The sequence below is a fragment of the Anser anser genome (genome assembly GCF_964211835.1).
Source record: "Anser anser genome assembly, chromosome: 10".
Lineage (NCBI taxonomy): Eukaryota > Metazoa > Chordata > Aves > Anseriformes > Anatidae > Anser > Anser anser.
Genome location: NC_139730.1, coordinates 11,742,955 through 11,759,207, shown reverse-complemented (window position 1 = coordinate 11,759,207; position 16,253 = coordinate 11,742,955). Strand labels below are relative to the sequence as shown.

General features: G+C 56.1%; 2 protein-coding genes across 4 annotated transcripts; both read left to right on the top strand.

Moving 5' to 3' along the window:
- Positions 1-515: 515 nt before the first annotated feature.
- Positions 516-14,099, top strand: SNX1 (sorting nexin 1). The gene is made up of 15 exons (XM_083850767.1): positions 516-836; positions 2,810-2,912; positions 3,832-3,968; positions 5,246-5,312; positions 6,455-6,498; positions 7,438-7,579; positions 8,105-8,183; positions 8,918-8,993; positions 9,944-10,057; positions 10,181-10,274; positions 10,833-11,038; positions 12,293-12,436; positions 12,779-12,859; positions 13,288-13,359; positions 13,688-14,099. Exons 1-15 carry the CDS (start codon positions 531-533, stop codon positions 13,736-13,738), a joined length of 1,716 nt encoding a protein of 571 aa, XP_083706893.1. The 5' UTR covers positions 516-530; the 3' UTR covers positions 13,739-14,099.
- Positions 14,100-14,330: 231 nt separating this feature from the next.
- SNX22 (sorting nexin 22) lies at positions 14,331-16,115 on the top strand. Of its 3 annotated transcripts, none has more exons than XM_083850769.1 (6): positions 14,331-14,703; positions 14,978-15,061; positions 15,185-15,289; positions 15,361-15,455; positions 15,532-15,605; positions 15,743-16,115. In XM_083850769.1, the coding sequence occupies exons 1-6, from the start codon at positions 14,635-14,637 to the stop codon at positions 15,844-15,846; spliced, it is 531 nt and encodes a 176-aa protein (XP_083706895.1). In that variant the 5' UTR covers positions 14,331-14,634; the 3' UTR covers positions 15,847-16,115. The 3 variants fall into 3 exon arrangements, with proteins under 3 accessions (XP_083706895.1, XP_083706896.1, XP_083706897.1); XM_083850770.1 differs by having other exon boundaries at positions 14,339-14,703; positions 15,535-15,605; XM_083850771.1 differs by lacking the exon at positions 15,361-15,455 and having other exon boundaries at positions 14,339-14,703; positions 15,485-15,605.
- Positions 16,116-16,253: the final 138 nt, after the last annotated feature.

The following is a 16,253-nucleotide window of genomic DNA, read 5'->3' as shown; positions in this document are numbered from 1 at the left end:
GAGCACCCACCTCCGAGGTGGGAAGCAGCGTGGGGGGGGGGGGTGGGTGCCCTGTGATGGGGCAGAGGACGGATCCCCAGAACACCCACCAAGGGCTGGGCTGGGGGCAAGGGGGTTCCATCGGTGGTGAGGAGCTGTTGGCTGAGGTGAGACATGGCCGGGTGGTCACGGTGTGACACGATGGCAGCCACCCCGGCTGTGGTGCTGAGGGCGGCACAGACATGTTGGTCATGGCATTGAGGGGGTGGCGGCCAGCTCGGCTGCGGTGCTTAACAGACTACGGTCTGGTACTGGGGTGGTGGTTGTGTTGGCAGGAGCGGTGTGGGGACCGTTTCGGCTGGGACCCGCAGCAGCGGCGGCCCCACGCCCAGGGCTGGCGGCCGTGTGGGCTCCCCTCAGCGCAGGGGCCGGGACCCCCGGTGTGGGCGGGACCACCCGGGCCGTCCCTCAGCGCGGCTTCCCGCCCCTCCCTCAGCTCGGGGCTCGTCCACTGCTGGGGGGGGGCGCTTCTCCCCCCCTTCCCCGGTGCAATGGTACGGCCCGACGCCGAACAGCGGCGCTCATTGGCTCCCCCTGGTGGCCGAGAGGCGGCTTCGTCCAATCGCGGAGCCCCGCCCGCCTCTTCGCCCCGCCCCCGCGGTTTAAGTGGCGGCGGCGGCTTCCGGTCCCGGCTGTGGCAGGGCGGAAGCGGCGGCGCGGAGATGGCGTCGGGCGGCGCCGGCGGCTCCCGCTCCCCCTCCCCCGGGCCGCATCTGCCCCCGCCCTTTCCCCCGCCCCACGGCGACGGCGAGGCCGCCGACAGCGACACGGAGGGGGAGGACATCTTCGCCGGCACCGTGAGTGCGGGGCGGGGCCGGGGAGGCGGGTCCGGAGCCGGGGCCTGGCGGAGGCCCCGCCGTTGGGGCTGGGGGCGGCAGCTCGGGCCCAGGCGCTGAGTGCTGGGCTGGGGTGGGTGCCTCAAACCGAGAAGCAGCCGCCCCCCGGCCCCGACCACGGCTTTGGGGGCTCTGGGGGGGGGGGGGGCGTCGCACGGCAGCTCCTGTCCCGGCCGCTCTCCCGGAGGGTTGCCCCCCCCTCCTCTGCACCCAGCCACTGCTTCTTGGGTTCGGAGGCTGAGCTGAGTGGCAGCCTCTGCTAAAGGCAGCCGGGAGGCCAGCTCCTCAGGCAGGTGCCGGGACTGATCTCTTCAGCCCTATGAGCCAAGGCTGAGCGTGTCGTCCCCTCTGATTGCCAACACCGTGGTCTGCGTGGTGCACTCGGTTTTTCCAGCCTGCTCCAGCAGGCAAGGCAGGAATCTTCCCCAAAGCCATCACCTGTTTACAGTTTCCCAGCCCAGGTATGTGCCCAGGGCACAGATCTCACCCTCCTTCGAGCTGGCCCAAAGACACAAAGCTGTCCACCACTAGGGAACGGAGCTGCGTGTCACTGCTGCTGGCTTCGCAGCAGAGAAGAGGGCAGTTTGGGACATGCCTCTTATCCACACGCTGCCCTGTGTCTGCTTGTGAGGGTGAAGCTCCTGTGTTGGTCTGGGCAGAACAGAGCAGTCCCATGTTTTGAAAATAACATGGGAAAGCATGGTCCTGACTTGCCCAAAAATGCTGGGACCTGTTGCCAGCACCAGGACATGGTGATGGTCTGGAGCTTCTCAGGACCGTTCTTCACTGAAGAAATGGAAAATGTTTGTGGCTCGTTGCTTTGTGGTGGGGGCAGCCTGCTAAAGCAGATGGGTGTTGACCACTACAGGCTTTTGTGCAAATCAGGTGGCCCTTAGCAGAATCTGAAGTCTGTTAAGCTAAAGCAGCTTATCAAGTGCTTAATGTTGTTGAAGCAACTGTCATAACTAATACTTGGCTCTTTTGCATGCCCTGGTGGCTTTGTTTGTCTCTCTGTCCTTGAGTGTTAGCAAAACACTCCCTGTGCAGCAGGGGAGCTGCTGGTGAGGCAGAGCTGTGGGCGTTGGGGGTGGCAGCGAGGAAATGTTTGGGGCCAGCGTATTTATAACCAGAGCTGGAACTTATCTGTTTGTGAAGCATCAATCCCTGCTGGCCACAAAACTCTAGCGAGGGGTTTGAGCGGTCAGCTCCAAGATCTGCTCCCCTGTGGGAAGCATCAGGCTGATATCAGGGGGCCTCGGGGTGGTCAGGGGGTGCGCTCCGTTGGGCCTCGGATGTGGTGGGCGTTGTGTCATGGGCTGCTCTGAAGGAGGCTGCAGCTCTTAACTTCCGTGCTAACAGATGGAGAAGTGGAACAGGGCGTGATACTTTCTTGTTCCTAGAAACTTTCCATCTTTGAGAGCTGCAAGGCTCGTAGGGAAACTTCAGTGCCTGCCTCACCCTGCCCACAGAGAGTTTCTTCCCAGCTTGAAGAGCCCCTGCAGGAGCAGAGGACCCAAATGACTCCCCGATGCACCTAACGTGGGGCTGGGGGTAGCGCCCCTGTTTGCTTGGCCACAGGCTGGCGGAGGGGGCACGAGCTGGGAAGCAAATCGCCGTGGGTCTCTGCCACTGGCAGCAAAAGCTTGGTTTTCCTGAGAGGTCTGCTCAGCCCCATGTAGCTCTTGTGCACGAGGCTCCAGGTGCCACAAACAGCACGGCCAGGCCTGTCGTGGCTGTCGCGATATGTGTACTCTGCTGGGACCGCAGGGGGGCGGAAGGGAAGCAGAGGGAAGCAGCCTGCGATGTCCTCTGTCCGCACTGGGTCTGCAGTAGTGGCCCTGTGTGGCAGTGGCCAGGAAGGTGGGCCGTTTGGTCCCCCACCATCTGTTTCTCAGCAGAGATAACCTCTTTGTGTTCTTTAAATTCTTTTTCAGAGCAAGCCCCCGGCTCCAAAAAGGGAATCACTTCTCCCTGTGAGCAGCAGCTCCAAAGAAAATGGGGTTCGCGTAGAGCAAGATGATCAGGACTTATTTGCAGGTGAGTCTGTTTGTCCTGAGCACTCCCCGGGGCTTTCCGCACTCTGAGCTGGGAGTCATCTGCAGTCTAGCCGTGACCTGCGAGTGGCTAGACCGTGCTTACTGTGGAGTATCGCTGGTCCTTATCTGAAGTTTGTGTTGCAGTCTGCTCTGGGAGCACTGAGCGCTAGCGGTGGTTTTGGGAAGGTCCATGCCGCCTCCTCCAGGTCTCTAGCTTAATCGTGCAGCAGGATTAACTGTTTAGAAGCTGAAAATGCCTAAAAATGGGGTTCACTTGAATTTTGTTAAACTGCAAGGCAGTGTCCTCCCAGAGTTGAAGGGCTTTTTGTTCTCTACCTTCTCCTCCTTCCATGCAGGTGGAGGAAGCATCTCTAGCTGAGACGTGGCTGTTCCCAGGACAGGGAACGTAACGACCCTCAGCAGGGGAAACAAGGAGGGTCAGACCTCCCCTAGCAGCCCTGCTCCTCGGCTAGGTGTGGCACCTCTGGCAGAGACATCTGAAAGTCAGCTCTGGAGATGCCTGGTAACAGAGGGAAGCTTTGGCTTCCTCTGGGTGGAGAAACGTCCTGGGAAGGAGCAGGTTTACGTGCTGTGTAAAAATCCAGCTCGCCTGTAGCTGCTCTAGTGTGCAGCTGCTGCTGCACGCACGCAGCAAGGAACTGTTGCCTGGCTGTCCCTAGAATAAGAAGTCTGTTGGATTAACGAAACGTTCTCCAGCAGGTTTGATCAGATGCTCTGGCTGCAGCGAAGGTGCATGAAGTCATGCTCTTGCCGATGCATACGGATGTCCTCCCTGTGTTTTTTTTTTGTGCTAATTAAGACTACTGTTACTGCCTAGATCCCATGAACTTCTCTGAGAATATTGAAATTTCCAGCAACACAAAGTAGAGAGGCTGACCCTTGCAAACTTCTCTTGACAGATGCCACTGTAGAGCTGTCTCTAGACAGCACGCAAAACAACCAGAAGAAGGAACTGGCCAAAGCATCCAATCCTGCCCCCTCATTAGAAGTAGCTGCAAGCTCTTCTTCTAGAAACCCTCCAAAGAGCTATGAGGAGGTGAGAATTGCTCTGAGCTTTCCAACTTGCCCTGCTGGTTTGGGACTGTAATTGGCAGGAACCTGTCTGTTTACTTCGATGTAAACCTGCATCTTAAACGATGCAGTTAATGTAATTGGCATATTGGATGCCCTGGCTTCTATCTCAGGCCATCGGTCTGGGGCTGATACCACCGAAGCGGGTTGAGGTCAGCCTGTCAGCATTCTCGCTCATGTGGAAACGCGCTGGTGCAGGCTGCTGCCAGCGCTGGAAGAGCAAGCAGCTGACCTGGTCCCTGGGGGTCTGAGCTCGGATTCAGAGCTCTAGCACCCCCTGTTGCCACAGATGGGGCAGGTGGTGTAACCGCTCTTACGTGTGTTTAAATAAGTCTCCTGGGCAACACGGGAGTGCAGACTCCTTCAGCGGAACTTGTGGTCTGGTTGCCAAGCCTAGCTAGGTGACACTTGGCCTAATTCTGTGTCCTCTCCTGTATGGAGACTAAAACTATTTTGGAGACGAATAAAGAGCTCCTCTTTTGCCCCAAGCACCTCTGAGCTTGTGAGGACTGACTCGCTGTCAGTGTGTCTCAGGCCAGCTCCCAACCAGCTCAAGTGAAGAAGCAGTGCAGAACTAGGGCAGGATGCTGAGCTGATCGGTGAACTGAGATGCTCTCACCTTAAGGCTCTTAAACCAGGGGCCGTGTGAGGCCTGGTGCTTTACCATCCTGCTAACAAGGAAGCATAATGCTCTCTGAGCAAGCCTGAAGCCCCCGTGGGCTGTCAGAGGCAGTACTTTTGCTGTTGCCGCCTGCTGACCTTCAGCAAAGCAGGATTTGACTGAAAGACCAGCGCAGACTGGGTCTGCCGGTTGCTGTCGTGGCTCTCCATCCCTGCGTGCCTGCGCAGTATAACTTACCTTCTGTGTGCATTCAGTGTCTTCTGCAGTTTCAAATGAAAACAGAAATCATGACGTAAAGGAGCCCAGAGGGAACCATCTTGCGCAGAGCTGGGCTGAGGCTCCACTCCGCAGAGTTTCCGCTTAGCACTGGTCAGTTTGTGCACCAGTCTGAGCAGACAGCATTGTAAAGACAAAGCCTGTTTGGGATACTTGGGACGCGGAGACTCAACATAAGTGAGAAGCCCAAGGGCTTTACAGAGCTACCTTGGCTAGACTGAAATACCAAAGATGCCTCGGCAGTACGACAAGCGCAGTAACGTGTGGGACTTCGTGGTTTGGAGTGGACTGAAGCCTGGATTTCTAGTGTTAACTTGCTGTCCTTGTGTGCTTACTTTAAACAGCTGGAAGAAGAGGAACAGGAGGACAAATTTGAGCTGACTGTAGGAGTGAGTGACCCAGAGAAAGTTGGTGAGTTACCGTCCTGTCTTGCTGCATGGGGTGAAGCACAGTTAGGCAAGCGAGGCTTGGCGGTAGGACTGAGTGCAGCTACTGTCCCCACACGTCATGCTTTCGAGCTGTCTCTGCAAACACAAACCTGACTGTTGAGTGACTTCCGCAAAACTTCTTCCAACATCTCGAGGAAATGAAGCGAAAGAAAGCAAAAAGTGTAGGACCAACGAGCAAGGTGGCAGCAGGTTCAGTAAACCAGGCAGCTCGAAAGCAGAGACCCAGGCATGGGTTTTAGGAGGGGGAAGCATGATGCTCAAACTCTGCTCAAACACTAGCAGAGTTTGGTGTCTGGGATTATGGTGACAACTCTGCTTGACCTCTAGGCAGCGCTGTCCTGTGTGCAGCTGGCAAGGAGGAGGCAGAACTTCCTCAGCCTAAAATCAAGTGTATTGTCCCATGTTCTGGCACCTTCCCCAGCAGCTGTGGGGCTCTGAGAAGCACGAGGCTTTCTCTGTTGATAGTGGGGATCAGAGCAACTTAGCCAGCTCCAGGGCAGTCTGCAGAGAACCCACCTGAGCCCAGCCAGCTTGTGACGTCCGGAGCTGGGAGGTGCGCTGACCTCTAAATCAGAGGTGTATTGGGTCGGTATCTGATTTCTGAGGATGCCCTTTGATTGAACTACCAGGTAAACCCTCCTTTCCCCAGACAAGGGGATTTCTGTATTAGCTGGAGAAAAAAACTGCCTGTGATGTCTCGGAATCAAACCACACGCAGCCAGGGGCCGTCTGACTTGCATCCTCTGAATAGACTACTTCATGTGCTGCACAGCCGCTGAATTGTTACGTGCTGAGCAGATGTGTGGAGTTAGCCCAAACGCCGTCAGCTTAACAAGCATCTGATTGTCAGCGTTGGCTGCCTGGGGAAGGAAAAGGAGAGCTAAGCAGTCAGGTTGGGGAAATGCCTAGTGGGCAGGGGTCCAGGGTCCTGCAGAAGGATGCCGCCTGAGGATCTGCATGCAGATTTGGGGCTCGGATCAGAACCAGTGAAGCAGGCAAAGGCCAGGAGATGGCTGGCACCTGGTGCTTTGCAGTCACCGAAGCCTCCAGGTGATGCAAAAGTCTGATGTTGGGTTACTAACGCCTTGTTTTTGTTTCCCATAGGGGATGGCATGAATGCGTACGTAGCCTACAAAGTGTCAACACAGGTAGGTGTAACTCGTTGCTTCTGAGATAAGATGCCTTTTTTTCCCTGCTCTGAGGCAGCTGGGTTGTCCTTTCCACATCAAGTCAACAGTGACCTAAATAGATGGGAGGTCTGAATCTACATGGATTCGTGAGTTATAATCCACTCCTACAGATCAAAGGATGAGCCTAGCTGAGAAATAGGTTTGAATCTATTTGGAAAGGGACTGACTTTCAGCCAGTTCCAGCCACTGCAGTCCTGGCTGATACCTCCGCTCAGCATTGGATTGAGCAGCAGGAATAGCATCTGCTAGGGAGAGCCCCAGATGCTGGCTCTGTGGCTGATGTGAACACAGCTCTTGCTAGCTAGCCTCTTGTCAGGACCTGTTCTCTTGGGCTAGTCGCAAGAAATCAAGCTTTCTGCAGCTGCTGCCCTGCTTTGGAGCTTTGGGCACTTCTCTGAGCTCTCCAAAAAGCCTTTCCTAGCTGTCTGTCCAGCAGCTGTTGGGCCACAGGCACTGCGTCTTGTGGTGCAAAGGTGCTGGTGTGTGATGGGGACAGGGGATTTGTTAGCCTCCAGCCTTGCTCTGCAAATACTGTCAAAAGCTGCTGATGGCCCCTGAAGCCTTATGTGCAACCTAACAGTGGTCCCTGTTCTTGTGGGGAGCAGGGATGATGGGATTAGGCAGTAGGCAGGGTTTAGCAGGCTTCCTGTGGCCACAGTAACAGCTGCTCTGTTATTTAGTGGCGTTAACACTGCAGCATCACCACAGGGAGGGCTCTTAGGAGGTGATTTGCTGAAAACCTAGGCCAAAGCTTGCTCAGTGCAGCCTGGCGTGCTCCTCCAATCCCACAGAGCTCAAGCTGTCCTATTTCCATCCCCAGAAGTGACAGTGCACATAGTGCATGCACAGGCAAGCTTCCCTGGCTGAGTCTGACCTGAGTCTCGTCTCTTCCCTCAGACGAGCATGCCAATGTTCAGGAGCAAGCAGTTTTCAGTGAAAAGGAGGTTCAGTGACTTTCTGGGTCTCTATGAGAAGTTGTCGGAGAAGCATGCCCAAAATGGGTTCATCGTGCCTCCACCGCCTGAGAAGAGTCTCATAGGTGAGTGGTGGAGGTGCAGAGCGCTGCTGTAGATCTCATCCTTCTGATGTTGAGCCTTGTGCCCCAAAAACAGGCCTGCCTGCAGTCTCCAAGCTGAGAGGCAAGCTGCAGAGCAGTATGGGAAGCAGGCACATAAAATAATGTGGGTTCTGTGGCACAAACAAAACTCTGCTGGCTCCATACTTGGAGCTCTGGGCTTAAAGCCTTGTTAAATTTGATGGGTGGCTCTGCATCTGCTTGAAGCAGAGTACAACCTTGTCCTCTGCACTGTCACTGAATTGTTGGTCACTTGGGTCTGGACCTGTAGGCCCTCAAATCTTGCTTAGCATTGCTCTGTCTCTCTTCTGGATGCAGATTTGTGCTAGATGTAGGCATAAGCAGATTTTAATTTTCCAAGTAGCTCTTGTTGATGTAAGGTCAGAATCCTCTACCATCACCCTGGTAGTCTGTACTCTGTAACAGACCTCACAGCCTTGTACGTTCAGTTTGAAGCCACTCCTTAATTGCGCCTTCCTTCTATGCTAGGAATGACCAAAGTGAAAGTTGGGAAAGAAGATTCCTCCTCTGCAGAGTTCCTAGAAAAAAGACGGGCTGCTCTAGAGAGGTACAGATCCCAACAGCTATCCCCTCGTGCCTGAGCCAAGCAAGGGACCTCTGAAAGGTCAGCCTGGCTGCACTCTCCTCCCTACACGAGAAAAGCAGTCTGGTGCTAGGCTTAGAGTGAACCTGAAGGCCACTGAAGAGTTGCAACTGGAAGGTTGCTTTGACTTTAAAACTGTCTCCTGCTTCAAAAGCCCCTGCTGGTGCTTGATCCAAATCTGGCCAAATTCTGCTGACAAGGCAGAGAGGAAACTGAGCTGTCTTGAGCCAAAAAATATGGATGTTAAATAGCAGTACAAACAGAGCAGATCAGGTGAGAAATATCTTGGTCTCTTTAACTGCCACCCTAACTATCCAGCCACCAGTGGCCTTTGCTCTGCCACCTGAATTGACTGCTGTAGTTAGCACCAGGATGCTGTACACCTCCAGCTTCAGCCTCCGAAGATCTGGTAAAAGTGTCATTGTAAAGGAATGTAAGACTGGATCTCGGTCAGTTGTTGTATCAAGTAACCTTGATACAGAGAGTATTAGTGCGGGCCTGGTCTTGCTGACTCGTCTCACAAGAGTCCCCAGGGAGGGAGGGCTCTTGGTGGGAGGATGAGAACAGCTTGTTGGGTCTGGCTTCAGCTACTGAACTGCCATTTCGGAGTAAATAACAAGCATGCTGCAGCTCACCGAGATGTCTCGGAGCCAGGCTTGCTCCAACAGAGGTAACTCTTGGTGCGTTCCTTTCCCCAGGTACCTACGGAGAGTTGTCAGCCATCCAACCATGCTGCAAGACCCAGACGTCAGGGAGTTCTTGGAAAAGGAGGAGGTCAGTGGGGTGGAATGATGTAGCTATGAGTACCTTGGGAGCACAGAAGCTAACAGTGCACAAGAAGTTAACAAGGCGTGATGCTTCAAAGCTCAGTGAGAAGCAGCAGGATCCTCTAAGAGCTCTTAACCAGCGATGGGGAGAACAGGACCTCTTCTGTGTGTTAGTGCATATCTAAAAACTATACACGGATAACAAGCTGTGGCCAAGCTTGTTTACATCATGGTGGGGACACACGTTGAGGACAGGGGTTGAGTGTTCTGAAATTCACGGTGGGAGTGTAGCCTGCTGTTTGAGGTGAGCGGGGCTGGTGCTGACTTGCCTGATGCTCAGCTGTTAGGGGGGAGCTGCCTCTGCTGAACTGGGTGGCTGAGGTGGTCCCTGCTCCCGCAAGGAGAGCACGACCATTCCAGACTGAGCATCTGGGCAATGCTGTGCTGAAGGGCTCTGGCGTAGGAGCAGACTTCATGGAAATGCCTCACTTCTAACCAGCGGTCTGAAAAATGACAGTGGCAGAGTATTTCGCAGCATGAAGGCACACTCTGCTAGAGTGTCCCCAGCGGTGTGAGCTGCTGCTGGCTTTTGGAGGGATTCTCCAAAGCACTTGTGTGCCTGCATGACCTGTGGAAGCTTGGGTTGCTGGTTCAGGGATTCAGGAAGGACAGCTGGTTCTTGCAGATGTGTTACCTTGGCCAAGCAGACCAGACAGACCCAGATACAGTGTAGGGTTCAGGAACTCCTTACTTGCTTGAAAACTCCAGTCCCATTATTTGAAATGCTCTGCAGGCTGTGCCACTGCTTGGGCAGTGTCTGGCTAATCCTTTGCCATAGCTGTGCTGCAGAAACACCAATGTCCAGGGGCCCACATACGGAAATAATGCCACTGTGGTGGCTGCTCTCAAAAGTGACTTTTATCTCCTGGCAGAGCAAACTTCCCTATTTCTCTACAGCTGCCGAGAGCAGTAGGCACCCAGGCCCTGAGTGGAGCAGGAATACTGAAGATGTTCAACAAAGCTACCGATGCTGTCAGTAAAATGACCATTAAGATGAATGAATCGGACATAGTAAGTATTGGGATACCTCTGGGCTGTCCTCATCCTTGCTCTCAGCTTTTGGTGAGAGATGCAAGGACAGCTCTGCAGCCCTGCAGAGGATGTGGGAACCAGCTCTGGGTCTGTCCATTTCAGTGGTTCGAGGAGAAGCTGCAGGAGGTGGAATGTGAGGAGCAGCGGCTACGGAAGCTGCATGCTGTTGTGGAAACGCTAGTGAACCACAGGAAAGGTAACGAGCTTGGTACCACTTGCTCTGTAGCTTGGGCCGTAACAGTTAAGCCGTGTGCAATGCCTGGCTGGAGACCACCGGTGATCAGGTGTGAGAAGATACGGCAGTGCTTCCTTGCTATAAGGGGCTCTTGGCCTCTTTGTCATGGGAAACAGAAGTAAAATGATAATTCCACGTCTTCTGTCCAGCTGTACAAGCTTAGGATGTGAAATAGTGCCCCAGTGGGTGAAAGCTGCTGTAGCAAACCAGAGCAGAGCTGATCTTGTTGCTAATTGCCAAGCTGTCCTCTGGCAAGGAGCAGGAATGTTTTTCCTTCCTCTGCATGTTTTGCCTGACTTCTGCAAACCTGTGCCTGTCCTCCCACTGCTGCTTCTCCTGGCTGGGGTTCCCATCGTCCTGCAGAAGCTGCCAGCTCTCAGGTGGTGCTGGCTCTGCCTGCTGATGTTTCCTGGGGCTAGAGAAAAGCAGCTCCCAGGGCTGAACTCTAGGCTGGGGCTTGTCTCACGGAGCACCCGGTGTGGCAGAGCCCGTGGTTGACTCTTTTATTCCATTCACCAGAGCTAGCGTTGAATACAGCACAGTTTGCAAAGAGTCTGGCCATGCTGGGGAGCTCGGAGGACAACACGGCCCTGTCCCGGGCACTGTCCCAGCTGGCTGAGGTGGAAGAGAAGATTGAACAGCTGCACCAGGAACAGGCTAACAATGACTTCTTCCTCCTGGCTGAGCTCCTGGGAGACTACATCCGCCTCCTCTCAGTTGTAAGGGTAAGCACGCCGTTGGGGTAATCCTCAGAGCCAAGCTGTAGGGCAGACCACTGGTGCTAGTGCAGATCTTAAGCCTAGGTGTGCCAGGAGGCAGCTGGTCCTCTGAGTACAAGTGCAGGGCATGGTACCTCTGATCTCTCCAGGCAGAGGGCAAACTTGCTGCTGCATCAGGAAAGCAGGGTAGGTGAGACCTGGCTATGCTGTTGTCCTTCAGGGGGGATAAGGAGCAAGCTCGTGGCATGTAGGTGGCCTCAGCCCTTCCAGAGAAGGCTGCAGGTGCTGCAAAGTATGATCTGTGTTGCAAATAGAGCTGCCAGGCACCTGCTGGGGAACAGCCCGGGTCTTGAAGTCTTTGCGGCCTGCCTGGTGCGCAGGCTGCTGTGCTGGAGGCTGAATGGTACAAGCCCCAAGTGACCTCCAGGTCTGGCAGGCTGACTTGGTTCTGCCCCAAACTTGTCCCATCTCGGAGCAGCTGTTTCTGGAACCTGCAGAGGCCAGAACGCAGCCTGCTTGGTCTGCTGTGCTCCTTACTGGGAGAGGTGGGTGCTGCAGGGCAGGACCAAGACCTCTGATAGTGCTGGAGGTAACAGGACTCGTCTGGGATGTTCTGCTAAGGAGCTGTAACATTGCCTCAGACTTCACCTGTCTTTTGGCTGCTCTGTCCTTTTGACCAGGCTGTCAGGCACTGCTTTCTGTTCTTCTGGCTCTTCCCCACCATCTGGCTGGATACGCTCAGAAATTTGATGGATCTTCCTTGCTTGGGCTGGTGGTTTACAAAAAGTATTTCCTGGCAGGTGCTCAAGTGCTCTGCAGTGACTCGTGGTCACTGTGCTCTGCAGGGGAACCAGTGTGGGACTGGTGAAGGCAGCTCCTTGCCCTAGATGTTCCCAGTGAAGTAATAAAAGGGGCTCTGTACCGAGGGAGGCCTTGGAGCTGCTCCTGAAGCTGGTTGCTGTAGTGCCTGGGCTCCTTCCCTGGCAGAGCAGCGAGGAAAAACCTCCGTGTTCTGGCCTTTTTGGGAGCTTCAGTTGTGCTCAGGTCCAGGACCTGGCTGATGAAGCAGCTCTGCCGTTAGCTGGTGTCCCCCTCGCCGATGGTGTGGATGTCACTGTCACCAGCACAGCTGCTGTGAGGTGGCACAGGGTACAGCTGTGCTGCTCACGGGCTGCCCTGGTGCTGAGCCCTGCGCACCCGAGGCGCTGCTCCCAGCTTGTTTGGGGACGTGCCAGCTCAGCCTCTGCTCCTTCCTTTCAGGGAGCTTTTGACCAGCGCATGAAGACCTGGCAGCGGTGGCAGGACGCCCAGACCATGCTGCAGAAGAAGAGGGAGATGGAGGCCAGGCTGCTCTGGGCCAACAAACCTGACAAGCTGCAGCAGGCCAAAGAGGAGATTTCAGAGGTGAGGCGTGCTGTGCTCTCTGAGCAGTGTGAGAGGAGACGTTTTGAGTTGGAGGGGTGGGTATCTCTTGACAGGCTTGCAAAGAGGAGAAGCCAGCCTTTAGCAAGGCCTCGGGAAGCCGCAAAAGCTGCAGGAGGGGCTGCTTATGGTCCCGCTTTGTGTGGCTTTGCATAAGGGGTGCTGGGCTCGCAGCAAGCTCAGACACAGGATGCAGCCATGCGGCAAGTCGATGTGAGGACCAGAAGTGCTGGCATCAGCTCTCTTGCGAGCAGTCAAAAACTATTCAGACAGGAAGCGAAAAGCTTCCTTACCCTGGAAACAGCGTGCTTCCTCTCTCTGCAGTGGGAGTCTCGCGTGACGCAGTATGAAAGGGACTTTGAACGGATTTCTGCCGTGATCCGCAAGGAAGTGATACGGTTCGAGGTGGGTGAGCCCCAACCCTCGGTGTGTGATTTTCCCACAGCAGCTGGCAATATTTGCAAATTCAGGCACGTTTGAATGGGGCATCATTGCAGCAGAGCTGCTGTTGTTGGCTAAAGAGGGATTTTCTCCTGCTCAAAGTATGCAGGTGAGCACGTTCATCAAAATAAGGGCAGGTTGTGCAAAACTCCTCCGGGCCTGCTCATCTGTCCTGCTGCTGTCACAGCCAGGGCTGAGCTTCACCCTGTGCGTTTCCAGCTCTTGTGCTGGTCACTCGGCATGTAGGCAGCTGGGACCCTCCGACATGGCCCCAGGAGGAACAGGAAAATCCTGTTGGTCTCTTCCCCCTGAATTTCATCCTCCCCGCAAAGGCCAGGGGGTTTTGGTGGTTGCTGCAGCTTTCTGCTCACTTCTGCAACTGTCTCTTGCAGAAAGAGAAATCCAAGGACTTCAGAAAACACGTGACTAAGTACCTTGAGACGTTACTAAACTCTCAGCAGCAGGTGAGTGTCCCCGATGCCGGCAGCCAGCCCTCCTTTACCTCCTGGAGCTCCATGTGAGCCCCCACAGGCACAAACCCCTGCGGTGGTGAGCATCCCGCTCCCCTCTGCCCCCCACGTTGCCCACAGCAGCTAACGGGAGAGCTGCACGTTAAAAATTGCACCCTGCTGGATGCCTGACTTTTTTGGGGGGCTGCACACCCTGCCCTGACTGCAAGCTGTGTGTGTTGGAGGAGCTTCTGTCTCCCTAAAAGCTTCTCAGTCCTGCTGAAAGCTCATTAGTGCTGGACTTGAGCTGTGCTGGCTCCTGACTCTTTCCTTCTCTCTGCAGCTGGTGAAGTACTGGGAAGCGTTCCTGCCTGAAGCCAAGGCCATTTCTTAATTGGACCAAGCAAACGAGCACACCTGAACTTTGCCTTTTTATACACTATACCTCTGTCTTTTACATGTGAACGAACCCTAGTTAAACACGCGGGAGCTGGTAGAGGTTTAACCCCCCCAACAAGCAGCTTACGAGCCAGTAACTCTTCTAACTGTATATTTTTCATTTAGCAACATATATTTTCTTACTGAAGAGAAACTAGTTTCCTGCTTTCTGACCAGCCCTGCAGTAGGCGAAGAGCGAGGGGGGGTTAACGACATATGTAAATGTATATTTTTCAGGCTGGGTTTTAGGGCTCTAACGACTATCTTACTCCTGCAGTGCCATTACGACTATGTAATAAAACTTGTATCAGGGCAAACAGGCGTGTGGTGTGCTGGGAGAGGGCTGGGAGGGACGAGGGCTGGCGGGGGAGAGAGAGGCTGGTGGGAGGCTGCGGTGCCTCCGGCTTTGTTGTGACCAAGAAACCCCTGACCTTGGGCCTGGCCGAGCCACCTGTCTCGGCTTCTGATTAAGCTCTCTCAATAAGGCCAGGCGGCTGTTTTTAGGCTCTGAGCTCAGCCTGGGGCGGGAGCTGGCGCTGCAGGAGCCTGGGGCTGCGATGCTCCTCTCCCCGCGATAGAGGGAACGCCTTCAAGCCCCAGCTCTGAGGCTGCAGCAGCTCTGATCAAAACCGATACCGAGTCTTCTGCCTTGAAGAAAACAACTGAAAAAGAGAAAGCGAGCTTGTGCTGACTTCCCACTTTCCTTTCCTCTTATCCCTGCGTTACCTTCGGGCTGCAAAACACGAAGGCTCCCAGGAGGCAGCTCTGCTACTGGGCCTGGCCCCCGGCAGCCGGGGCGGGACGGGGCGGCCCCTCAGGAGCTGGTCCCGGTGGCGGTGGTGGCAGCGGGCGATGATCGTCGTCTCCATACCTGCAGCGGAGCCCGAGGCGACGGCGCGCAGCCCCGAGAAGGCGCACACGGTGAGGGGTGCGGGGTGGTGGTGGTGGAGGTCCCTGCTTGTCCCCTGGGGTGCCCCGTCTACCCTGTCAGACAATGGTCCCCGTCTGCCCCATGTGGTGGTGGTGGCCCCATGATCTCCAGAGGCTTTGAGGACCCTGACCCCACTGTTGAAGGGGTTGGGGGGGCTGTTGGTCCTTGCAAGCCCCCCTTGGTCCTGGGGTTGGGGTGTCCCACCTGTCCCAAGGATGGGTTTGGGGGCTCCTGCCCTGGGAGGGTGAGGATGAGGAGGTGCAGGTGTTCCTGGTGGAGGTGCTGTGCAATGGCCGGCGGCACACGGTGGCGAAGCGCTACAGCGAGTTCCAGGCGCTGCACAAGCGGGTGAGGACCTGGGGCCAACGGGACAAGGGGCAGCATTTGGGGCGTGTGTCCCCAGCCAGGGACCCTCCTGGGGGACACACAGCGCCCGGCCCTTGGTCCATGCTGCGTCCTGCTCCGCCCCAGATCAAGAAGACCTGCAAGGTGCCCGACTTCCCCCCGCGGCGGGTCCCCAACTGGGTGCCCAAGGTGCTGGAGCAGCGCCGGCAGGGCCTGGAGCTCTACATCCAGGTGAGGCACCAGCGGGCGGCGGCGGCACCCCGTGTCCTGGGGGTGCTGATATCCCCCTGTCCCTGCCTCAGGGCGTCCTGTGCCGCAACAAGGAGCTGCCCCAGGACGTGCTGGACTTCCTGAAGGTGCGGCGCTGCCAGCAGGACCCCAAGGGCAGCAGCCCCCCGTGAGTCTGAGGAGTTCCCCCTTCCCCAGGGTGGAAGCAGGGCACTGCAGGTGCTGAGGTTCTTCTCCCACCGCAGCAGCAGCCACCCGCCCTCCCAGCGACCTGTCCTTGGCTTCCACACTGACCCCTACGTGCGGCTGCCAGGCACGGGTAAGGCACAGGGCCGTGGGTGACACTGCTGTCCCCTCGTGCTGTCCCCCGGTGCTGGGCGGTGTGCTGTGCCTCGCCCTCCATTTAACGGGGCTGTGAGGGGGGGCACAGAGCAGCGCCTGCTCCTCTCATTGCAGATGCACTCCCCGACACCGTGCTGAGCGGGGTGCTGCAGGGCCTCTACGCCCCGTGGAGCTGCTGCCCCCGTGCAGCTGTGTCCCAGGGACAGCCGGGCTCCTGAGCACCCCCAGCGCGGAGGGCAGGGACGTGGTGGTAGGATCACGTGAAGGACCTTGGCAGTAACACCTTGCCTGCGGAGCGAGCGCTGATGAGGGTGCGGTGGGAGAAGCCCTGCCACAGCGACTTTCCAACAACGTGCCTTAGTGTGGCATGCAGGAGCGCTGTGTCGGGGTTGTGGGAGAAGCCTTTGGGGGGGGGTGAACCATGCCAAGAAAAACTCTCAGCACCTGGGCTTCTGTGCAATAAATCACTGCGGTTCTGGTGGCCAAAGGTGGCTGTGTCTGACTTCTGCAATGTGAGGCCAGAGCCGTGGTGCTGCTCTGAGACCCAGGAGAAGGGGGGAGAGGGCTGGCAGCATGAGGGTGGGCTTGTGGGGAAAGTGCTGGGAGGCACAAGCCCAGCCAACCT